Genomic DNA, 19,353 nt, shown 5'->3' on the forward strand with positions numbered 1-19,353 from the left:
GCCTCGCCTCCCTCCGCCGCCGGCTCCGCGGCGAGCGCGGGGCCCAGCTCCTGCCTGCGCGCCCGCCGCCCGCGGGGGTGGGAGAAGCGGCCGCAGCCCCCCCCGCTCCGCCCACCCCGGAGGCCCCGAGCCCCCCGCGCGGCCACTTACGCCGCTGGCCTAACGGCTCCCCCAGCGCTGGCGGGGGGAGCGCCCCCTCCCTGCGGGCCCCCGCTCAGCCCAGCCCGGCCCGGCCCGGCCGCCCCGGCGCCGCGCCGGGCTCACGCACCCGCCATGACCCCCTCCCCCGCCCGCCGCCAGACTGCGGCGCCGCGCGACGCTGACAGCTCTCGCGAGACCTGCGCCGAGCGGGCGGGGCTTCAGCAGCAGCGGCGCCGCCGCCGCCGCGCCGGTAGCCAATGAGAAGTGTCACCGCCCGGCGGGAGGTGCCGCGGGCGGTGGGGTTCTCGCGAGAGGCGCCGCGTCCTCTCGCGAGAGCCGGCGGCGGCGGCGGCGGCGGCGCTCGCCCGGTGCCGCTGACAGGTAGCCGGGGCGGCCGTCGCCCCGCCCCCTGGCGGGGATCGCGCTTGGCCCCGGCTCTCGCCCGCCGCTTCCCGCCGCCGTTGGAGAGCGCGGCGGCCCGTCGGGGTTTCACCCCGGCGCCGGGCGCTGCCGGAGCCGCCGGTCATGAGTGAGTGGCGCGCGGCGAGGAGGCGGCAGTTGGGCGGGCGGCCGTTGCGGCCGTTGCCGGGCGGAGGGCGGGGGGGGGGAGGGGCGAGCCCAAGGGTCAGGGGAGGGGGGGCAGTGGTGCGCGCGCGGGGCGCCGTCTCGTCGCCTTCCTTCCCCACACGGTGCCACGATACGCGCGGGCGTCGCGACAGTCCTGACTCAGCGCGCCTCGGCATCCGTCCTGGCGGCGCTGGGGCGGGAGGAGGCGGCCGCGTCGCGCCGCGCCGCGCCGGTGCCTCCCCGAGCGGGCCGGGACGCGACGCGACGCGATGCGCGGAGCTGCCGTTTATATCACCGCGCTGCAGCCACGGCATCGTTCAAGGGCTGGAGCTGTTTTACTGTAGGGTGCTGGCAGCGGTGATGGTGCCCGCTCGGCTCGTGGGGCTCTCCTCTCGCGTAGATGGCAGTCATGGCCGTCTGCATCCTGCGTGAGACTGTTACAAACTGCAGGGTCGTGCAGCGTTACAAAACTGGTAACAGAAGAGAGAACAACTGAAAATTTAAGCCATGGGGAAAAGGGGAGTTTTCAATGATGATGTAAAAGGAAGAAGATACAGAAAAATAGAGGAAGGTTATAGCTGTATACAGTCTTTATTTTGGGGGTTTTTGTGTGTTTTTTTTTTTTAAGGCAGCCAAATTAGATAACGAAAGCAATTAGTAAATGGCAGGAAGCGACAGGAAATGAGTATGTAGGTTGCAGTATTGCTGTGCTGTTTTGAGCTGTTGCTCTTGCTACCTGTTGACACAGCTGTATTTATAAGATTGCAGACTAACAAATATACTTGCAGCTAGACACCTCTTCTTGGGCGGGGTGCAGGAGTCATAAACCTTACCTACTGTAGTCCTCATGCTTATAAACAAATCAATATACTATGAGGATTTGTTTGGCTCAAATGCAACTGATACCTTGGTTTGTTTCCAGATGTTCAGATTAAATTACAGAGTCACATCTATTTTAGGATAAGAAAGCATTTTGTTCTTAATAGCAGACAAATGAGCAATTAGAATTTTAAATTCCAGGGATTAGGGCCAGTGGCATCCTACTCAAGATTTGGAACCACTATAAATTATTCTGTTACAAATAATGATTCCCCTTTTTGAGGTACAAATCCTACATGAGAACAGGAAATGGTATCTGGCCTGTTAAAGCTTCTGCACGCACTGTAATGGTGAATTTGCGTGGCTGCATTTCACCCAAGGTGCATATGTATCTTCCCTAACTCCTTCTCTGTGAAAACGAACCCAAGTGGCTTTGCTACAAACAGGCCTCTTGTGATCTTGTGTATGTTGGTCAAAATGATTAAGTGCAGAGAAGGGTGAATATCTACTGCATTTAAAAATGCTATTGATGCATACAAATTACCAGAGGTATTAACTCCAGTGTAGACTGAGTGCAAAAATTATTCTGAGTTCATGGGGAGGTCTGAGGGGCTTTGTTTAGACTAGCTGGAGAATTCATGACCAGTGAATCGAGTTAAAGACTGTTCTCCAAATTCTCCTGAATTATGGATCTGATTAAATCAATTTCTCTAACAGCTTGGACAGCTACCATGGCTGGGTCATTATCTGCGATACCTTATTTTTGTAGTCCGGAAAGAACATGAGCCCAAATTTGGAATGAGAAATGAGAAGCAAAAAAAGCAGATCCTTAGAAACTGTGCAGTATGAGTCCTTTCTTCATAATATTAAAAAGAGCTCAAACTGCTAAACCATAGTCAGTAAATCAACTACCTGTGATAATACACCAGTCTGCTGAAGAACTTGATTGATACCTCACATGCATAAATACATCATAGGGAAGTCACAATGAAAACTTTATTTTATAATAGGAAGGAATTAACTCTGTGAATTAACTGTATGTGTCAAAATGCTGATACTTTCAGTAATACATGAATCACACAAAACAATTTTAAACAGTTGTGCTCCATTTATAAAGGAAGCTCACTTACTGAAGCTTCTTTGTGAGTAAACAAGGCTCATACTCTCTGTGATGGTAGGGTCCCTAAAAGACAATTCTACTTAGAAAAAGTAAACTGAATGCTTTTGTATTAAAGCAGAGGGAGCATCTAACCCCATTGATGAAATTAAAATGCTTTGGTTGATAATTTGATCTGAAAAGTTTAGATCTTGAAGAATGTTCTGGGATGCACAAACGCTCGTGAGGAAGAACATGCCAACCTCTCTTGCCATCTGTCTTAGTTTCCACACACACGTTAATGCATGAAGGTAGGATGGTCTTGGTATGTCCCTTAATCTGTCAGTGGAGTGGTGAAATTTCCTTCATTTGAAATATCCTTATTTTCACTACTTACCTGAGGCAGTGGGAGAACGTCAGCTGGGGAAAATGTGGAGATTTCATTAAGCTTGGCTTAAAGATACTAGGCTATGGTTTGTAAAGGTGCCTGAGGAAGTTAGAAAACCAACTCAGAGTGAATTTTTTTCCTGTAGTTCAGTGGCTCACTGACCTCTTATGCTTACAGAAATCCTTTAGCAAATGTCCAGGCTAAGAAAGGGATTTAGGTGATTCTTGCAGTAGCTTAGAAATTTTCTAGAAACAACTATCCAGCCTTACTTTTAATAAGACCTGTGATTCTGATAGGCCTCTAGCATTGCTATCTTACTGTTAAAGAACTGTTCTAAAGAGTATCAGCAGATTTCCATTTCAGTAGAAAAAAATGTGAGTTTTTTTCAGTCTTCAAATTTGTCTTTTCCCTTTAAGAATCTTGGCCTTGAAACTTAACCTACCAAGAATGAATATGAGAACATCTAAATGTCAAGGCCAGCATTTTGAAAATGCTAGTATGTACAAACATTTTGCAATTTTAGCTATAGATGATTTCTGCTAACACCTACTGCAATTAGAAGACTGGTATTTTAAGTCTGGTTTTTTTGTTTGTTTGTTCTTTAACTAAGCTGTTGGCTTGCTCTATACTGTTGAAAACTTTACATATTTTAAAAATTCATCCCATGGAGTGATGTTTGTGTTCAGTTTTAGCTATAAATAGAACATAGGCTTTTGACTCGCTAAACATTTCCTGTGTAATTTTTTTCTACTCTGTCAGTTTTAGTTTTTCCCTCTGTGCTGCTTTAATTCCTCAGAATCTTGCAGCCCATTCTAGTCTATTAGCATTCTCCTTTATGCTGGATCTACACTTCTAAAATATCTTGATGCCACCTTAAGAAGCGTGTCTGACAGGTAGGAGGGCACATTAACTACTTCATTATTCAGTAACACATTTTTCTTTCTGCTAGTTACAGAAAGACTCCATATACTACTCGGTTTTATCTGTCCAGTAGTCCCATGTTTATTCTTCATAATATGTTGATCAGTACTGTTCTCACATCACAAAGTTTACTTTCATTTTCTTGCTCTAATATATGGCCTTAACAGCAATTTAAAAGTAGGCAAGCCTTAGGTTTGGGAATAGGTTTTCCTGCTCCTAAAAGACAAAATTCTAAAATGTTTGGATATTTCTGTTTATACAGGGAAGAGGGAAAGGATGCGTTCAGCTGCTTCAGAATAAAAGATAAATTTTTACACACACACACACACACACACACACCACTAAATAGTAGTTCTACTATATAACAAACAGGTGCTTTTATGAAAAATAATACATTTCTGATCTTTAGAAATGAGTTGCACAATTGAGAAAGCCCTAGCAGATGCGAAAGCGCTGGTGGAACGGCTAAGGGAACATGACAACGCTGCAGAAGCTCTTATTGAACAGACTACAGCTCTTAACAAGCGGGTGGAAGCAATGAAACAGGTTTGTTTTTCAATGTTTGTTTACTCTATTAAAAACAACCTCGAAACACATCATTTAAAATCATTCTTGTGTGCTACAACACAATGTAGAATCAGTCTGTTATTTGATACATCCTTTTAAACTGTACTAAATATTCTCATTGCAGGTGTGACTATGATCTCAAAATAGGTTGTTTATATATTTAGTTTGATCCTGTGAACAAGTTACTTGTTTGTGACTAGCTTGACTTTTGAAAACTAGTATTTATCTGAAGAACACTGCTAGAAATGGGGTTGATAGACTATTCTACAAACCCATGCGCAGTGTCTTGTGTTCTGCTCTCTGTGAATTACTACTTGTTTTATTCTACATGCATGCATGTAGACATGCAGAATTAATCATATAGACGTCCTGTCATGCTTTCTTCTGTTCAGAATATTTTACCTTTTCACTGTCATCTGTTGTTTCAGAATAGCCTATTTGTGAGCAGGGTGATTATTTCTGTTCTGGTGTTAAAACTATCCAAGGGATAATTGTTAGGTTGAGTTTGATTTTCACTAGAGAACTTCTGGAAGAACACAAAGCTCTCTACTATCTTTCCATCTGGAAGTTCATCTCGTCATTTTAATACAGCCTGGGACATGTTAATATGCCTGTAAAATTAGTCATGCACAGTCCTCATGGCTTTAAACAGAGGGTGTCAAATTTATCCTCTTGAGGAGAGGAAGGATTCATTCATTCAGGTACAGTGGCACATGAATGCGTCCATGTGACTTGGTCCCATACAGCCTTGTGGTTTAAGGTATTGGAAAGCCATCGTAATAAATATCTAGAATTTAATGCCTCATGGTTTCTTTTTGCTGTATATGTATCAGTTTTAATGACTTAATGCAGGCCAAATTCACCATCAAGTCATTGAAGATTGAATCATGCACACATTGTAAATCTGAAGTATTCAGCTTGTTTTAAAACAAAGGTAATACTTTTGTATCTGTAAAAGGTGGTAAGTTAGCAAAACCTTCAGGCATAAGAATATGGTTTATTTTTAAAAAGGAATCATTTAAAAATAAGCATCATCTTGCTGGTTACAAACTTTGACTGACATTAGAACGGATTCTTGCTGACTTGCTGAGTAATGCTTGCCTTCATCAACTGATGTACTTTTTGTTTTTAATGACTAGTACCAAGAAGAAATTCAAGAGCTTAATGAAGTAGCAAGACATCGTCCTCGGTCTACGTTAGTGATGGGTATCCAGCAGGAAAACAGACAGATTAGGGAATTGCAACAGGAGAATAAAGGTAAAGCTTGAATATTCTGTCAATTTTCAAGCTCCCAACCTGCACCGTTGGAATCAGCGAGAGTTGTACCATTGATTGTAGAGTGCTTCTCTACGAGATTTGTTTTTTCTTCTAATCTTTGTTAGTTTAACTGGTCTTTATGTAATTTAATTGTAATAGAGTCTTAATGACAACCACTAGGACTATGATTAATGGAAAAAAGATCAGAGTTTTGGAAGATGAGTTTTTTGGTCCCTATCCTGAAGTTCAGTACCAGTCTCGAGATAAATAAATTTACTTCTTCAATATAGGTATCTGTTTGGAAACATGTTTTCCCATTGCTAAAAAGTAACTAATTTAGGAGCAGTCTAGCTGCAGTATAAGACTCTCCTCCTAGAATTCACTGGGCATTCTAACAGTAATATTCAGCAAAGGAGTCGATGATCTTGATTCATATGAATCTTGTCTCATCTCAGGAATTTTGTCCTTTTGTGAAGCATGAACAAATCCAAAGAGCAGGCTTAAAGAGCTGTTTTCTATTCTTCTTTTTTTCTTTGTCTTTTGAGTTTGCTGCATGGAAGGCTCTGCTTTGGAAAATTTTAACTGATGAAGACTCAAGAGTATTTTAGTCCTTTAATAAGTCCTAAGCAAGACTTGGTATGTTTTGAACACAGGCATTTTATCAATTTTTATTTCACAAAGTTGCAGATTAAAACAGATCTGTAAGCTTCTTTCCAGCTTACATACAGTGTTGCTTGAAGTGTCCAGAGTAAAGCTCCTCAGCTGATTGTCAAAATGGCTTACTCCAGCTGAAACAGCTGAAGTCATATTAACAAAAGAGCCTCTGTTTCTGACCAAACAAGAATTTTCCCAGTGCAGTCATCACTGAAGACATTTACAGAGACTATGTAGATTTTATGGTGCAAGAAGTTGGGGCACTCAATTAATGGCTTATTTCAGTTTTCTCAGGCTGAAGGATTTTTGCATTTTGTTCCAGTTAAACATTTATGAATTTAAAATTATGTTGGTAGAACTACGCACATCTCTTGAAGAACATCAGTCTGCTTTGGAACTCATCATGAGCAAGTACAGAGAACAGATGTTCAGGTTGCTTATGGCGAGCAAGAAGGATGATCCAAGTATAATAATGAAGTTAAAAGAGCAACATTCCAAGGTAATAAATTATTTTGGTTTCCTGTTTTTTTTTTTTTTAGTTAAGACTTAAATTAGTTTGTAATGGATCAATACAATGCTTATTTTGTCTCAGTTTTTATATCATTGTACTAACAAGTTCTAATTTTTACAATGTAGTCTGTGAAGCATGAACAGGAAGCTTAATCAGTCTAGTAAGTTAACCTTACTAGCTGCTGATCTATTTAAGCATCTGTCAATGAGTAATTCATTACTATACCTTAATTTGCTTTTCTTTTGTGTAAGTCTTTAAAGCAACTCTGCTCTATTATACTTCCAGATACTATAGATTTTAGTAATACTCATACGTTTGGACTGTCTTTAACTTTCGCCTTTGATACCAATAAATAACTAGTGAACCTGTGCTTATGAGAAAGAGTGGGACGGCAAGGTTTTTAAAGTCAATATTCAATGTTTTTTCCCTAAATATCTTAACTTTAAAAAAAAAACATCTTTAAAACCCTTTTGAATATTGAATAACTAACTGGATGTACATTGCTCTTCTTTCCTGCTTCCACCCATGATTCTTGCTTCAGTGCTGATCAAAGTTGCTAAGTAGCATCCAGATCAGCTTGAAATGCTTGAATGGTGGGAAAGTTGCTGGGATTAGGTGACGTTCTTATGGCTTTTGAAAACTAGAAAAGGAAATTGCTATTAAGTAATGTTTTCCTAACCTATCATGAGTCAGGTGTATATGAGTATTCAACAGCTGCAGAGAAGGTTAGCCTATATTTTTATAGCCTTGATAAATAGCTTCAACTTTCTACTTATATTGTCATAAAAATAATTTTGATGTTTACAGGTCATTAACAGATTTAAGTTTGCGCTTTCTAACAAGGTATTATTATTACATTTTAAATGATTTGCAGTTTTCAGAAAGCAGTGTAACTGTGTAGACAAACTGTAGTTCTAAGTGTTTAATCATATTTATCCTCAGCAAAATCAGGTCTGCAAAGCAGCGTTAGGATCTGGACACTAGGTAAACAAAGCTTAAGATTTTTCATGCAATGCATACTTTCTTATTTCCTTACAAATTCATATGCACGTAATTAGTGCTACTGAAATAAATGGAACCACTCAGATTAACATGAAAGAATTTACAGGATTAGAACTATATTTTCAACATAAGCTCCTAAAAATTCATAATACCCCTTTCTAAAGAAGTTACCTTTGCACATAGAATAACACACCGTGCAGCCTCAGGAGGAGCTTTGGTACCAAGACAAGAGAGTAAAATGGTATTTAATCCTGAAATGGACTTAGAAATTGCAATTAGGAACACTTTTGTGGATAAAAACTTGGGATAAAAGGTACGCTGAACAATATTATTTAAATCAGGAGATCTAAGCTTCAACATTTTGGTTAAACCCGATTCCACAAGAATGCCTGATGAAGAGGATTTAAATTCTTATCCTGACACTCAGAATTTCTGGAATTTCATTATTTATACTTTTGATCAGTCTTCACATTCAGTAATATTAGGCAGCCTTGAAGCACTCTTTAAACATTTCTCATGTTACCTAAAAAAATCCATGACACCTAAAAAATTAATCTCGCTGTTACAAAAAATCACTGTTTTCTCAAGTGGCAGCTATCAGCTTGGGTGCCTGTTTACAAAAGATTATTTAACACATTGATTTCTGCAAATCAACAGTCTCCTCCTTTAAACAGAACAACAATTTTTTTAGCAGTGTTGTCTGTATCCGAAAGTGTTTGGGTTAGTAGTAATGACCTTGAGCTAAGTGCACTGTTTGAGTCTGCTCAACTGAAATAAGGCCTAAAAGCATGGATTTTTTTTTCTTCAGAAAACAACCAATATATGGCAAATAAAAAGGAGAGATACATAAAAAGTGTTTGCAGACATTGAGGCCGTATTCGTAAAGAAATGCCTTCACTGCAGTGTTTCATGTCACAGCATGTAATTTTTACACGTCTAGCTTCCAGAGTAGAAGCCACAGTTTTGTGTTAGCACCTGTTCTCTCATTAACGACATTGGAACAGCCTCTGGAAGATCGTATCGATCAAAAGGCCTCATAGGGTACCAAACAGAAAGTAGTGAAGACCGCAGTATATCTAGAAACCATAACTCTTTCACAACTTAGATACTTCCTTGCAGCTTGTTCTCTTACCGCTGTTGATTGTTTATTTAAGTGCCAAATATATCCCTTTAAAATCCTGCCAAAAATTATCTTTCATTGAAAAAATGTTTTATGTAATCGCCTTCACTGGAAACTTTGAGAAGAAAATAATGAGATTTATGCAAGTTACTTTTTGCCATGCTCTCAGTGGAGAGTAAGATACTTCAACAGCTAAACCATAGCATCAGCCGTTGAAGCGGCAGAGAGGAAAGGCGGAAAGGGGGGGGACATTCATTTTTAATGACGGGTTTTTTTTGGTCAGTCACTGTTTATGATTCCAAGTGAGGTAGTTTTTGATGATAGTTTAATAGTTTCTTGTAGTTTAAAGGCAAGTTGATCATCTGCTAGAGGTATGGATGTCCAGTCAGACTCGTAACTTAAAGGTGGGATTTAACTTTAATCTATACTGCTCTTCAGTAGAAATAGCAGATTTCTGTCCTACTCTTCTACTCTTCCTGATATTAGTTAGTAACTGCTGTGAATTTGGTCCAAAGGTCAGATCAGACACGGTCAGGCTAGCATGATAGCAGAATTGGAATAAAAAACAAGTTAAGGGAAGGAAAATTAAAAGTTTCTGGAAATACCATTAAAATTGCTCAACAGAACAGCAGGGAGTCCCAAAGGTACACGCTCTTTATCTAGAACTTTAAGGGAAAAGAAGTAGAGATCCTTTCAGCATTTCCTATTGGTAGGTTGGCCAGTGTGAAAAGAAGGTATCACCTGAGCCAACAAGGTCCAGGTAAGAGATCAGTTCACTGTAAGCAGGGAAGATCACGTAAAACTATCTTCCTTCCTAAGGCTATTATGCCTATGCTAATAGTTCCTATCATCCTACTCCTGGCAGTGGAACAGGACAAGAGCAAACCAAAATACTCTGCTTTTTTCTTCCTTCCTGAATCTATCAGTGAGATGTGGTAGTTACTTAGTTATAATAGGAAAGTACCCTTCCACCATTAACTAATAGGCAGTCAGGAGACAAGGGTCATTCGTGCAGTTCAGCAAGGACAAGGATCTCTGGAGTGCAGATCCTAGATAAGCTGGAATTAGAAGTGGATTTAAGTGGAAGTACATATCCAAAAAGAAAGTGGAAACTGAGTTTCCTAATATACGGCATAGGAGGGATGATCACTTTACCTGGTCTTTTAGCTTACTTTCAAGAGAGAAATGCTTACCTGCGGGCTGGCACTGGCTACTGTACCAGCCTTGGGATCAGCTCTCAGATGGAAAGAACAATACACTGCTGTTCTTAGATTAATTTATTCTTTCTGCATATACAAAATGATAGAAATCAGCTCCTGCAATACAGGAAGTTCTTGCCAGAGCAAGCACACGCTTACCTTTGCAGAAGTCATCACTGATGTGGGTAATGTTACAGCATATTTTGAACAGACTCAAAGTCATAAACTAAAGACAGACATGTAAGCTTCAAAAAAAAAACTTCTCGAAAGGAAACCTTATGTGACGAAAGAGATTTTGTTTGGATAAAAAGAACCACAGTGGTTGCTCATGCTATAAAGTTACAGAGAGCTTGTTTTATTTCACAAGTTTAGATCTGTCTTCCTATTTTTATTAAGTGGCACAGTGTTAGAATGCACATTTAATGCTTCACTTACTTTTAATAAATAGTGCAGAAAATATATTACTAAAGCTGTCTTTTTTTTTTTTATGGCTTAGGAACTGCAAGTGCATGTGGACCAAATTACAGAAATGGCAGCAGTAATGAGAAAAGCCATTGAAATTGATGAAAAGCATGGCTGTAAAGAGCAGGAACGTATCATTCAGCTTGAAGTAAGTATGAAATCAAAACAGCAGTGGCACACGTAGTGATCCACCTTCCCATTCCCCTCGCCTTCTCCAAATATTAAATGCTGAGAAGTGACTACTGTCGTATTTTAAAGGAAAACAGTATGGTAACATACAATTTAGGATACAGCCCTCAAAGCAGGGAAGCTTTTGGTCTGTTTTTTGTTTTGGCGTTTGGAGGAACAGGTTACCACTAAATGCAAATGTTCACAAAAGCTTTAAAGCTTACTTTAGATCTCTCAAAGATTTTGTTTATCTCTTAGCGAGGGAGCAAATATTATCAAAATTAGTCATAGGGAGCTACTATGTCTTCTTGGAGTTACTGTATCATTCGCTCACGTTGCTATTTTGTTACGCTTCCCTTGTTGAGTGGACTATTAAGTTTTACTTTCTCATTGTAGCCTATTCTATCAAAGTTGTGCATAGGTTACACTTCTTCCCTAGAAATCAGTGATTATATAGATTAAGCTTTCTCTTTGTTGAAGTCTGAGTGTAGCAAAAAGCAAGAAAATTATACAAATTCATCCTAATGACTAAGAAATTAGGATGCAAATAAATATGTCCATATCCTCGGCTTTTAAAATCACTTCTATACTTTTGTGATTTTTAGGCAATTTGACTCAGTTATTTAACACTGCAGGGTCAATGCTATTGCTTTTTCATCAAATGCTATAAAAGCAGTTCATTATGGGACAATGTGTATAGAAAGAAGTTGTTTTGTTTTAAATGCAGTATGTGAAGTCATTTAACCTGTCCTTATCCATCCTTGTATAACTGTCTTTTTTTTTTTTTTTGATGCTTAACGCCCATTCAATAGAGCAAGAGATTCAGAAATCTATGTGCTTAATTCTAAAATATAACATAAAGCTACCTGTCTGCAAATCCCAATTTTATTCCTCATGTACAGGCATGGAGTGGAAGGGAGATTACTAATGCAGTTATCTTCTTTTTGTAGTTCTTTTAAATGCCTTTTCTTTCTCTGGTTATAGCAAGAAAACAAAGGCTTGAGAGAAATTCTTCAGATAACTAGAGAATCATTCCTGAACCTCAAGAAAGAAGATGCATCAGAGAGTACATCTCTGTCAGGATTAGTAACAAGCAGTGATTTGAGCCTGAGGAAAAGCTAAAGACTACGAAAGCCAGAAAGCTTCAATTGCACACTTTACAAATGGAGTATCAGGGGTCACTTGTCAAGCACTTGTTACTGAATAGGGCACCAGCAAGCTAATGCGTCTTAAACTTCAGCTTAGTGGATTTTATACTATGTGAAATAAATTGAAATCGGTATTCTACAAAAAACCTAGTGATAGATTAATTGTCATAGATCTAACTTCAATAGGAAATGGATTAATGCACTTACTGAATTGGGAATTATTTTTATATGAAGTCATTTAACAGAAAAATGCCAAAATTTGACTTAGTTTATATAAACTTCTGCTCATACAAAATTTCAATGCAGCTATGATATTACAAAGGCGAGACTTAAAGTCAGATCTCTCTGGCTCACGTCGTAACAATTAGCATGCTTTGTGCACTATCCACATTACATTTTCTTTTTTTAATAAGTATTTTTTTGAATTGGCATTTTGCGACTAAACTTCTTTAATGGAAAGAGTATGCATTGCAACACAAAACGTAAGGATTCCTGTTTAGTTAGCCACAAGGTATCCTATTCAAATGCAGAGACATAAGCAATGCTTTTGCCATTATTCAGTATATTTTTAAAAACATTGAATGGGATTCTTTAGAATACCTATACTTAACTATTTTCAAAACATCAGAAGAGCTGCTCCCATTCTGTTCTTTATTGCTTTCTGGAACACAGGTAGTATAGTATAATTCTGCCCTAACTGTTCCCTTTCAGAGAAAACCAAGCTCAGTTCTCTGTAGGTAAAGAATCACATTAGTTCCATCAGTTTCATCTCCAATTGTCTGCCCAAACTTCCTAACTTGGAAACAGCAATTTCAAAACACCCAAAGTGCAGCAGCAGAAAGGTATTTGGGGGAAGGAAGCAGAAGCTCCTGGGTGCCCACCATCATCAATACTATTAATTTCTCTTGAATAAGTACCTAAAAATCTTCTTGAAGACTATTTGGTAAGTTTCAGGTGCATATTATGTTTTCACTAGGAGAAGTTTCAATATGCTATAGTGACAGTAGACTGCTCGTTTTTAATCTTGAAATACCTGCGGAAGAGAAAAGGAGTTGGCACCATTGATAAAGTCGTAGCTTTTATCATGTGCAAATACTAAAAAGTGCTACACGAGACAGGTTTACAGTAAAGAGATGCTGAAATTGTTTATATTTGGCTTTTGTTTGTCAGGCTACTTCTGTTCCTTGTTCAAGGCAGCAAGAACATTCCTAACTAAAACTGATGTATATCATCACTTTTCCTCCAGCATGTTATTCAACTAGGAATGTATTTGCCAAGAAGGGTAGTGAAAGCTTTCAACAACGTAAAATTGTAGATGCGCGAGTGACATCCATAGGTAAACATTTTGGCTGTTTAATGACTCACTTAGCAAAATGAGTTGGAATCTTTCTCTGAAATTAATTTTCATTTAATCAAATTTGATTTTCAGTTGCAACAATACAGAGACGGATTAAGCATCAAGCAATTTTTAAGTGTGTCAGTTTTAAATATAACTTCCTTTGACTCAGTATAACTTCCTTAGGTTCAAGATAAATATACCACAAGGTCTAAGAAAGACTGAATTTTAAGCTCCCGTGAACTAATTCAGAGGGAGCGTTAACAGTTTTGTTCTGGTGCTGTTAATTGCCCCCTCCCCCCTCTTCCTATAGTGCTTTTAAGAGAAACAAGCGAAGGGGAGGGGGAAAGAGGAGTATTTAATGGAGGTAGTAAATGCGAGTTTTTTGATGAACTGATGCATGTGTCAGGAAATGCATCACATTGTAATAAGACCTCAGAAAGGACAGCTGTAAATCAAGCTCTCCAAATTTTTCCAGCAATTTTTACAATTAGAGAGACTGCTACTTCTTCCAAAGAATCTTGGCTTGTTTCTAGGTTTAAGAATATATTGAGGCCATTCATGCACATGAAAAAACCTTGCCTTAAACCTTGTCCTTTAACCCTTTCCAAACTTGCTAAAACATCTTGGGAAAATTTTTGGGGAACATTCTAGCTTAAGCACAAAATCTACTTGTCTGCTATTACTACCTGTAAAACTTTCCTAACGCTGATATAATTTAGATTTTGCATTTCTACTCCAGCCTGCAAGCTGGTGATTTATCAGAAGTGACATCTTTTTCTAGAGGAATGTGTTTTGTTCTTGCAAACCTAAGTGAAATTTTGTTTTCAATTTAAGGGTTTTTCTAGTTTGTTTGTTTTAAGTGTCCTTTCAGCCATTGAGTGGTATCAAAGACATATCCGTTCTGTGCTGAATGCAGTTTTATGACTGACTTTCTGGTTTGTCTTTCAAATGCAATCTCCAGAGTTGTATAGCAGAGAAGGGTTGTTAGTCTGTGGCAGTTCTTTAAGGTGGCTCTATTATGAAATAATGCTTGATTAGTGTTTATTTTTGTAAATTTAAAAAATGTGACTTAATTTATCTACTCCTAGTCTTCACGTTTGATACGTCTCTCCTTTCATTCCCCGACCCTGATTGCTTTAGGATTTTAAAAAACCTTCACATTGTGTGGAGTGACTATTTTTCATTGCATACCTGTTATTTTTGTAATGCTGATGGCTTGAAAAGAATTTATGTCTACAATTGTGTACTGTACAGTAAACTTATTTTATCAATAAAGTTGACTGAAAATTTGGATGTCTTCATGATCCAAGTACTGGTTCGGAAATGAGCCTTGTTAGTAACATATAGGGAAATAAAGACACCGTTTTGTCTCTGCCTTTCACTCAGCTTCTCTTTATACTTTAAGGCAGACAGGCCTATTTCTAGTGCTTTTCTCTATGTTGCTCTGTATGAAAAGGAAAAAAAAAGTCTTCTGTTAAGTTTTCACTTGCTCTTGGAAAACTACCAAATTAATCACATCTTGCAAGTAGTTATTCATCTTTCAAATGAACCACTGGAATTATTTGCTAATACAGCGGAGCAGCATGAATAAACAAAAACAGCCCACTGGGTTTTGAGTTTTAGAGTCAAAAGATGTTTTCATGCAGATAGGATACGACAGTTAGGGGTTTTTTTTCTTCAAGACTAAAAAAGTCACTTTGACTTGGTTCAAGCTCTGGGTTCTTCACTCTGTGATGTGTAAATGAGAATGTCAGTGGCTTAGATTTATAAACTGAAAAGGTAATACTTTATCCTCTTCTCCATGATTTCTTACAAGAGAAACTTGCTTTCAAAGTCATCGCTTGCTTGTTTACGAATAGGTAATAAATGTCCAGTCATCAAAAAGCAGGCTGCAGCTACCCAGCTAAGGTAAAACTGAAGGCCAGCTTGAATCTAAATTAAATTGGGCCATTTTGTACAATTGAAGTTTTAAATAGCTTTGGCCTTTCTAACATACACATTGGATTATAAGATTACGTTAAAATGCAGGGCTAGTGTCACTGTTTTCATGCAGAATTATGTTTACTGGTATCACTTTGTAGCGATCCAAAATAAGACATTGGCTTAGGGAGCCTTCACTTTTAGTTGGTAAATGTGACATTTTAAAAGAACTTTTGCTGATTTAAGAAAAAAAAATCAATTGCTTTATCTTGCATGTATGTGCAAAACATGCATTTGTTCTTTCTGCAGATATTGACGTCTGAGTATCTGGGGCATCTTGTGATAAGAGATTGTTAAATTCATTACCAGGAAACAGTATCAGTCACAGCATGACAAGCTGTGCACAGTGAGGGGGATAAGTCAGAAGAGCTAAAGAAATCATAAGAAGACAGAAGTAAAGGAATGTAGTACAGCAATAAATTTTAAGCATAGGTGACTTCTTTACCAGCCTTTTCAACATCGTGCTGTTTGTAAAACAAGCTCTGGAAGCAACATCGAGCTACATACTCCCACAAGAGGAAAAAGCAACAAGCTGAAGTGGAAATAATTTTTAGTCATTAGGTGTCAAAAAGCTGGCCAGCAGGCTGCATGATTATAATGGAAAGTACTTTCTCAGAGAGATTCCCTTTAACTTGGCATGCAAACAAAATCATCTCTTACTGTCCTAGATGAATATATGTACTCTCTCCTGCATACATCCCCAAACCAGCACCACACAACAAACTAACATGTTGTTATTTGTAAGGAGCAGAAAACTAGATGCTATATAACATGTCAGCATTTGCTGAACTTAGCATTCTGGAAGAGTAAGTTGTACTGGGAGAACCATGTGCACCTCAGAACTGTGATTTATCATGAGCACATACCTGGTAAAGATGTAGTTCACATCCAGCCTCACCTTCGGCCTGTCACACTTATTTCTTCTCTTGTTTCCAGCACAGTTAAAATTCACACTAAAGACTGAAGCATGTACTAATTTAAACAAAATTGTTTAGTTGCCATACACTAAAATGGGCTGCAAAGCCTATTTCAATGCTTGTGTGAGAAATGGTACTGATGTTCATGCTTCCTGTCGCCATCTCCATTCCCCAAGCTTGCTCTGAGGCTGTAGCTTACCTAGTGGGAGCCAATATGGACACACGCTTGTGTTACAGAACATCATTATTTCTGAAGTTCAGGAAAAAAAAAATCAACTGATATCTAGAAGAAGCAAACCTTAAACAACTGTTCAACCTGACGAAAGAGGGAAACGTTTTGTAATTCTAGTCCTGAAAAAGCACGTTAGCAATACTCCTCAACCATAAGGTAGAGAACACCAAAGCAAGGGACATGAACAGAACTACCACTGCAATAAATTTCCATTGTGTTAAGGTGAAGTTTTAAAGATTTTTTTTTTTTTTAAAGAATGGGAGAAGGAAGAGCAATTTCTCTATGAGGTTCCCACCACTAAAGATATCATAACAAACATGCTTGAGGATGGCTATTTCACCAGTGAAAAAACATAAGTTTTTGAAAATTCAGTTGTTGGAAGCTTAAACAATACAAAATAGTCATGAATGCAGGATGATGTTACAGTTTTCTGATAGCATAGGCTCAGGAACATAGTGAGAAAAACATTTTTTTTTAATGAATCATAGTATGCACCTCCTTAAATTACTAGCTAGGCAAACAGCAGGTACCTACTATGACATGTACTATCTGTGCTTTTTTGCTCCACGTATTTGACTTCTTTTATTCCAGAGAGTTCAGGATAAAAAATTAATCCAGCTCTTTGAGCACATTAGGTATTTGGGTATTACACCAGAAGACACTAAGTTATAACTTGGAAAAATGCAAAAAGGTGCTTTTTTGACAGGTAGACTTGTGAGGTCCCAGTTTTGAGGCAGGCTGGCAAGTTGCACGCAATTGTTACCTCTTCTCACTCCCAAAATTAGCTAACTTATTGCTCTATTTTGAAGCTGACTTATCCCAGTATGCATGGAAGTACAATGCTTTGCAAGCTCAAACATGGGGACAGCTATCTGCCTATAGCTATGCGCTATCAGACAAGGTCTGAGATCAATAAATATTGATGATCAACAAGCATCCACTTGAAACAACAAATGTTAATTTGAGCTATTGTTTCTAATGAAGACTGAAACATCAAAACCTGCTAATCAAAGATGTGGGAGGGGACAACCTAACCTAGCCAGCAGAGTATTGACAAGACCCAAAGCAAACAGGCAGGGATTTATCAATAAATCTCAGTAGCTGAGTAAAATACATACAGTTTTGGCAATGCCTAAATGCCTTGGAGATAGGGAAACAAAGCAGCCTCAAAGTAACACTCACCAAGCAAGTCAGCATATGTTAGGCTCTGTCTCTCTGAGAGCAATACATTAACTGTCTGACACCTTACTCTAGTATTTCATGTATGGCAAAACATTAAAGAAAGCCAAAATTTCCTCAGAAGTCTCTAATATGGGTTTCATGTACTTCTTAACAGCTGGCATACAAACAGGTCTTCAGTGCTTTACAATCAGCTGATTGAGAATGATGACCAATATATTTTCTCTTTACCAAGCACTAGCAACAAGGAGTATTAGACTGGAAGATATAAACCATGCCATTCTTTGCCAATGAGGAATGCTTTACTAGGACGTATTATCTTCAGAAACCCACTCGTACAAGTTATCACTGCAGAAAATACAAAGGATCATTTACTTCACAGGCCCTTTCTATAATCTCCCATAATCTGCCCAAAATCAAAAGGCAGATCTTGGAGAAGGGGAGAGTTCGTCTTCCTCCCTTCCACAGTACCCCTACAAAAAGCATAGTTTGCTTATATTTCAAGCTACGTTTGCTTAAGCGTGCTGCAGAAAGCGCACAGGGTGCCGATGGATCTCTGCCTTACAATCATCATGCTCCACGAAGCATGATCAGGCTGGATTTGTGTTTTCAGGACGAGGAAGGGGAAGACCCGTTTCTCTGAAAAAGATCAGTGTCTCTGACTCTATTTGGGCCACAACTTGCTTAAGAACAAACTGTAGAAGTTAACATGTGGGAAAGTGAGGGAGGGAAGAGGAGAGAAGGAATCTCTCCTGTAGGCTCAAGGGAGGACTGGAACACATACAGACCCAGAAAATCAAGGTATGACTAATAAATATCATAAGATGATTCCAGTATTGTTAGTACAGCGTAGGGAAGACTACAAAAACTTGAAAGAGTAAAGGAAGTACGCTAAAGCAGTTATGGCAATGGAGCTCTCTGCAGGAGGTAGTTCTTCATCATAGCCCAGAGGGCTTCAGCTTAAGTAAGTTCCAAAATGTTTTATTTTACAGGGGAATTGCCACCTTCAAGACTCTAGTGTCAACAGAGGTTCCCTGAAAGCAGATAGCACAACTAGGGGGTAATACAGCAAGGCAATAGATGCTTCCAATGAGAGATTCTGCAATCAGCATTTTGATATGAGGCAGAGTAGGCAAGGATCTAGTTTTTCCCTTCTTAACTGCCTCAAACTGCACACACAAATTAAAAAACCTTTCAACGCCCCTATGGATCTGTTGGTATAATCTCTACACAGCTTATGGAACAGGGAAGAATTCCCATCCTCAAACCACCTTTTTTAATTGCACTAGAAGTCTCCAAGTCAGGCTCTCAGGAAAGGCTCCATGTCTAGTTCTGTCACAGATTTCCTACCTGATCTTTTTGTAGATTAGTTTCCAGTAAAGACTGGATAACAATCATGCTTTTGTTCTCCTGAACCCCGGTTAATGACACTATAAACATACCTCTTTGGGCCATGCATTTCTCCTCATTTGTTTTATTTGGGGGGGGGGGGGAGGGGAGGGGGCGGAAATCGCCCTATGTCCCCGTAAACACAGAAAAACAGGAAAAGCTAAGTCCTTACCACAGGAAAGCTAAGTTCCCCCTACCTCATCCCTTGAGGGGCTAGAAAATTTTTCAGAACGAACTACTCCTTCAGCTTGCTGCAGCCTTTTGAACTGTAAGCACCACTAAATTCAGTACAGAGTT

At 39.3% G+C, this 19,353-nt stretch overlaps 1 protein-coding gene across 2 annotated transcripts; it reads left to right on the forward strand.

The window, feature by feature from the left end:
* Positions 1-422: 422 nt before the first annotated feature.
* Positions 423-14,650, forward strand: FGFR1OP2 (FGFR1 oncogene partner 2). Of its 2 annotated transcripts, none has more exons than XM_068950105.1 (6): positions 423-670; positions 4,342-4,478; positions 5,639-5,756; positions 6,767-6,909; positions 10,739-10,852; positions 11,857-14,650. In XM_068950105.1, exons 1-6 carry the CDS (start codon positions 667-669, stop codon positions 11,992-11,994), a joined length of 654 nt encoding a protein of 217 aa, XP_068806206.1. In that variant the 5' UTR covers positions 423-666; the 3' UTR covers positions 11,995-14,650. The 2 variants fall into 2 exon arrangements, with proteins under 2 accessions (XP_068806206.1, XP_009677085.2); XM_009678790.2 differs by lacking the exon at positions 423-670 and adding an exon at positions 769-1,181.
* Positions 14,651-19,353: the final 4,703 nt, after the last annotated feature.

Source organism: Struthio camelus, chromosome 1 (genome assembly GCF_040807025.1).
Source record: "Struthio camelus isolate bStrCam1 chromosome 1, bStrCam1.hap1, whole genome shotgun sequence".
In the NCBI taxonomy this organism is placed as follows: Eukaryota; Metazoa; Chordata; class Aves; order Struthioniformes; family Struthionidae; genus Struthio; species Struthio camelus.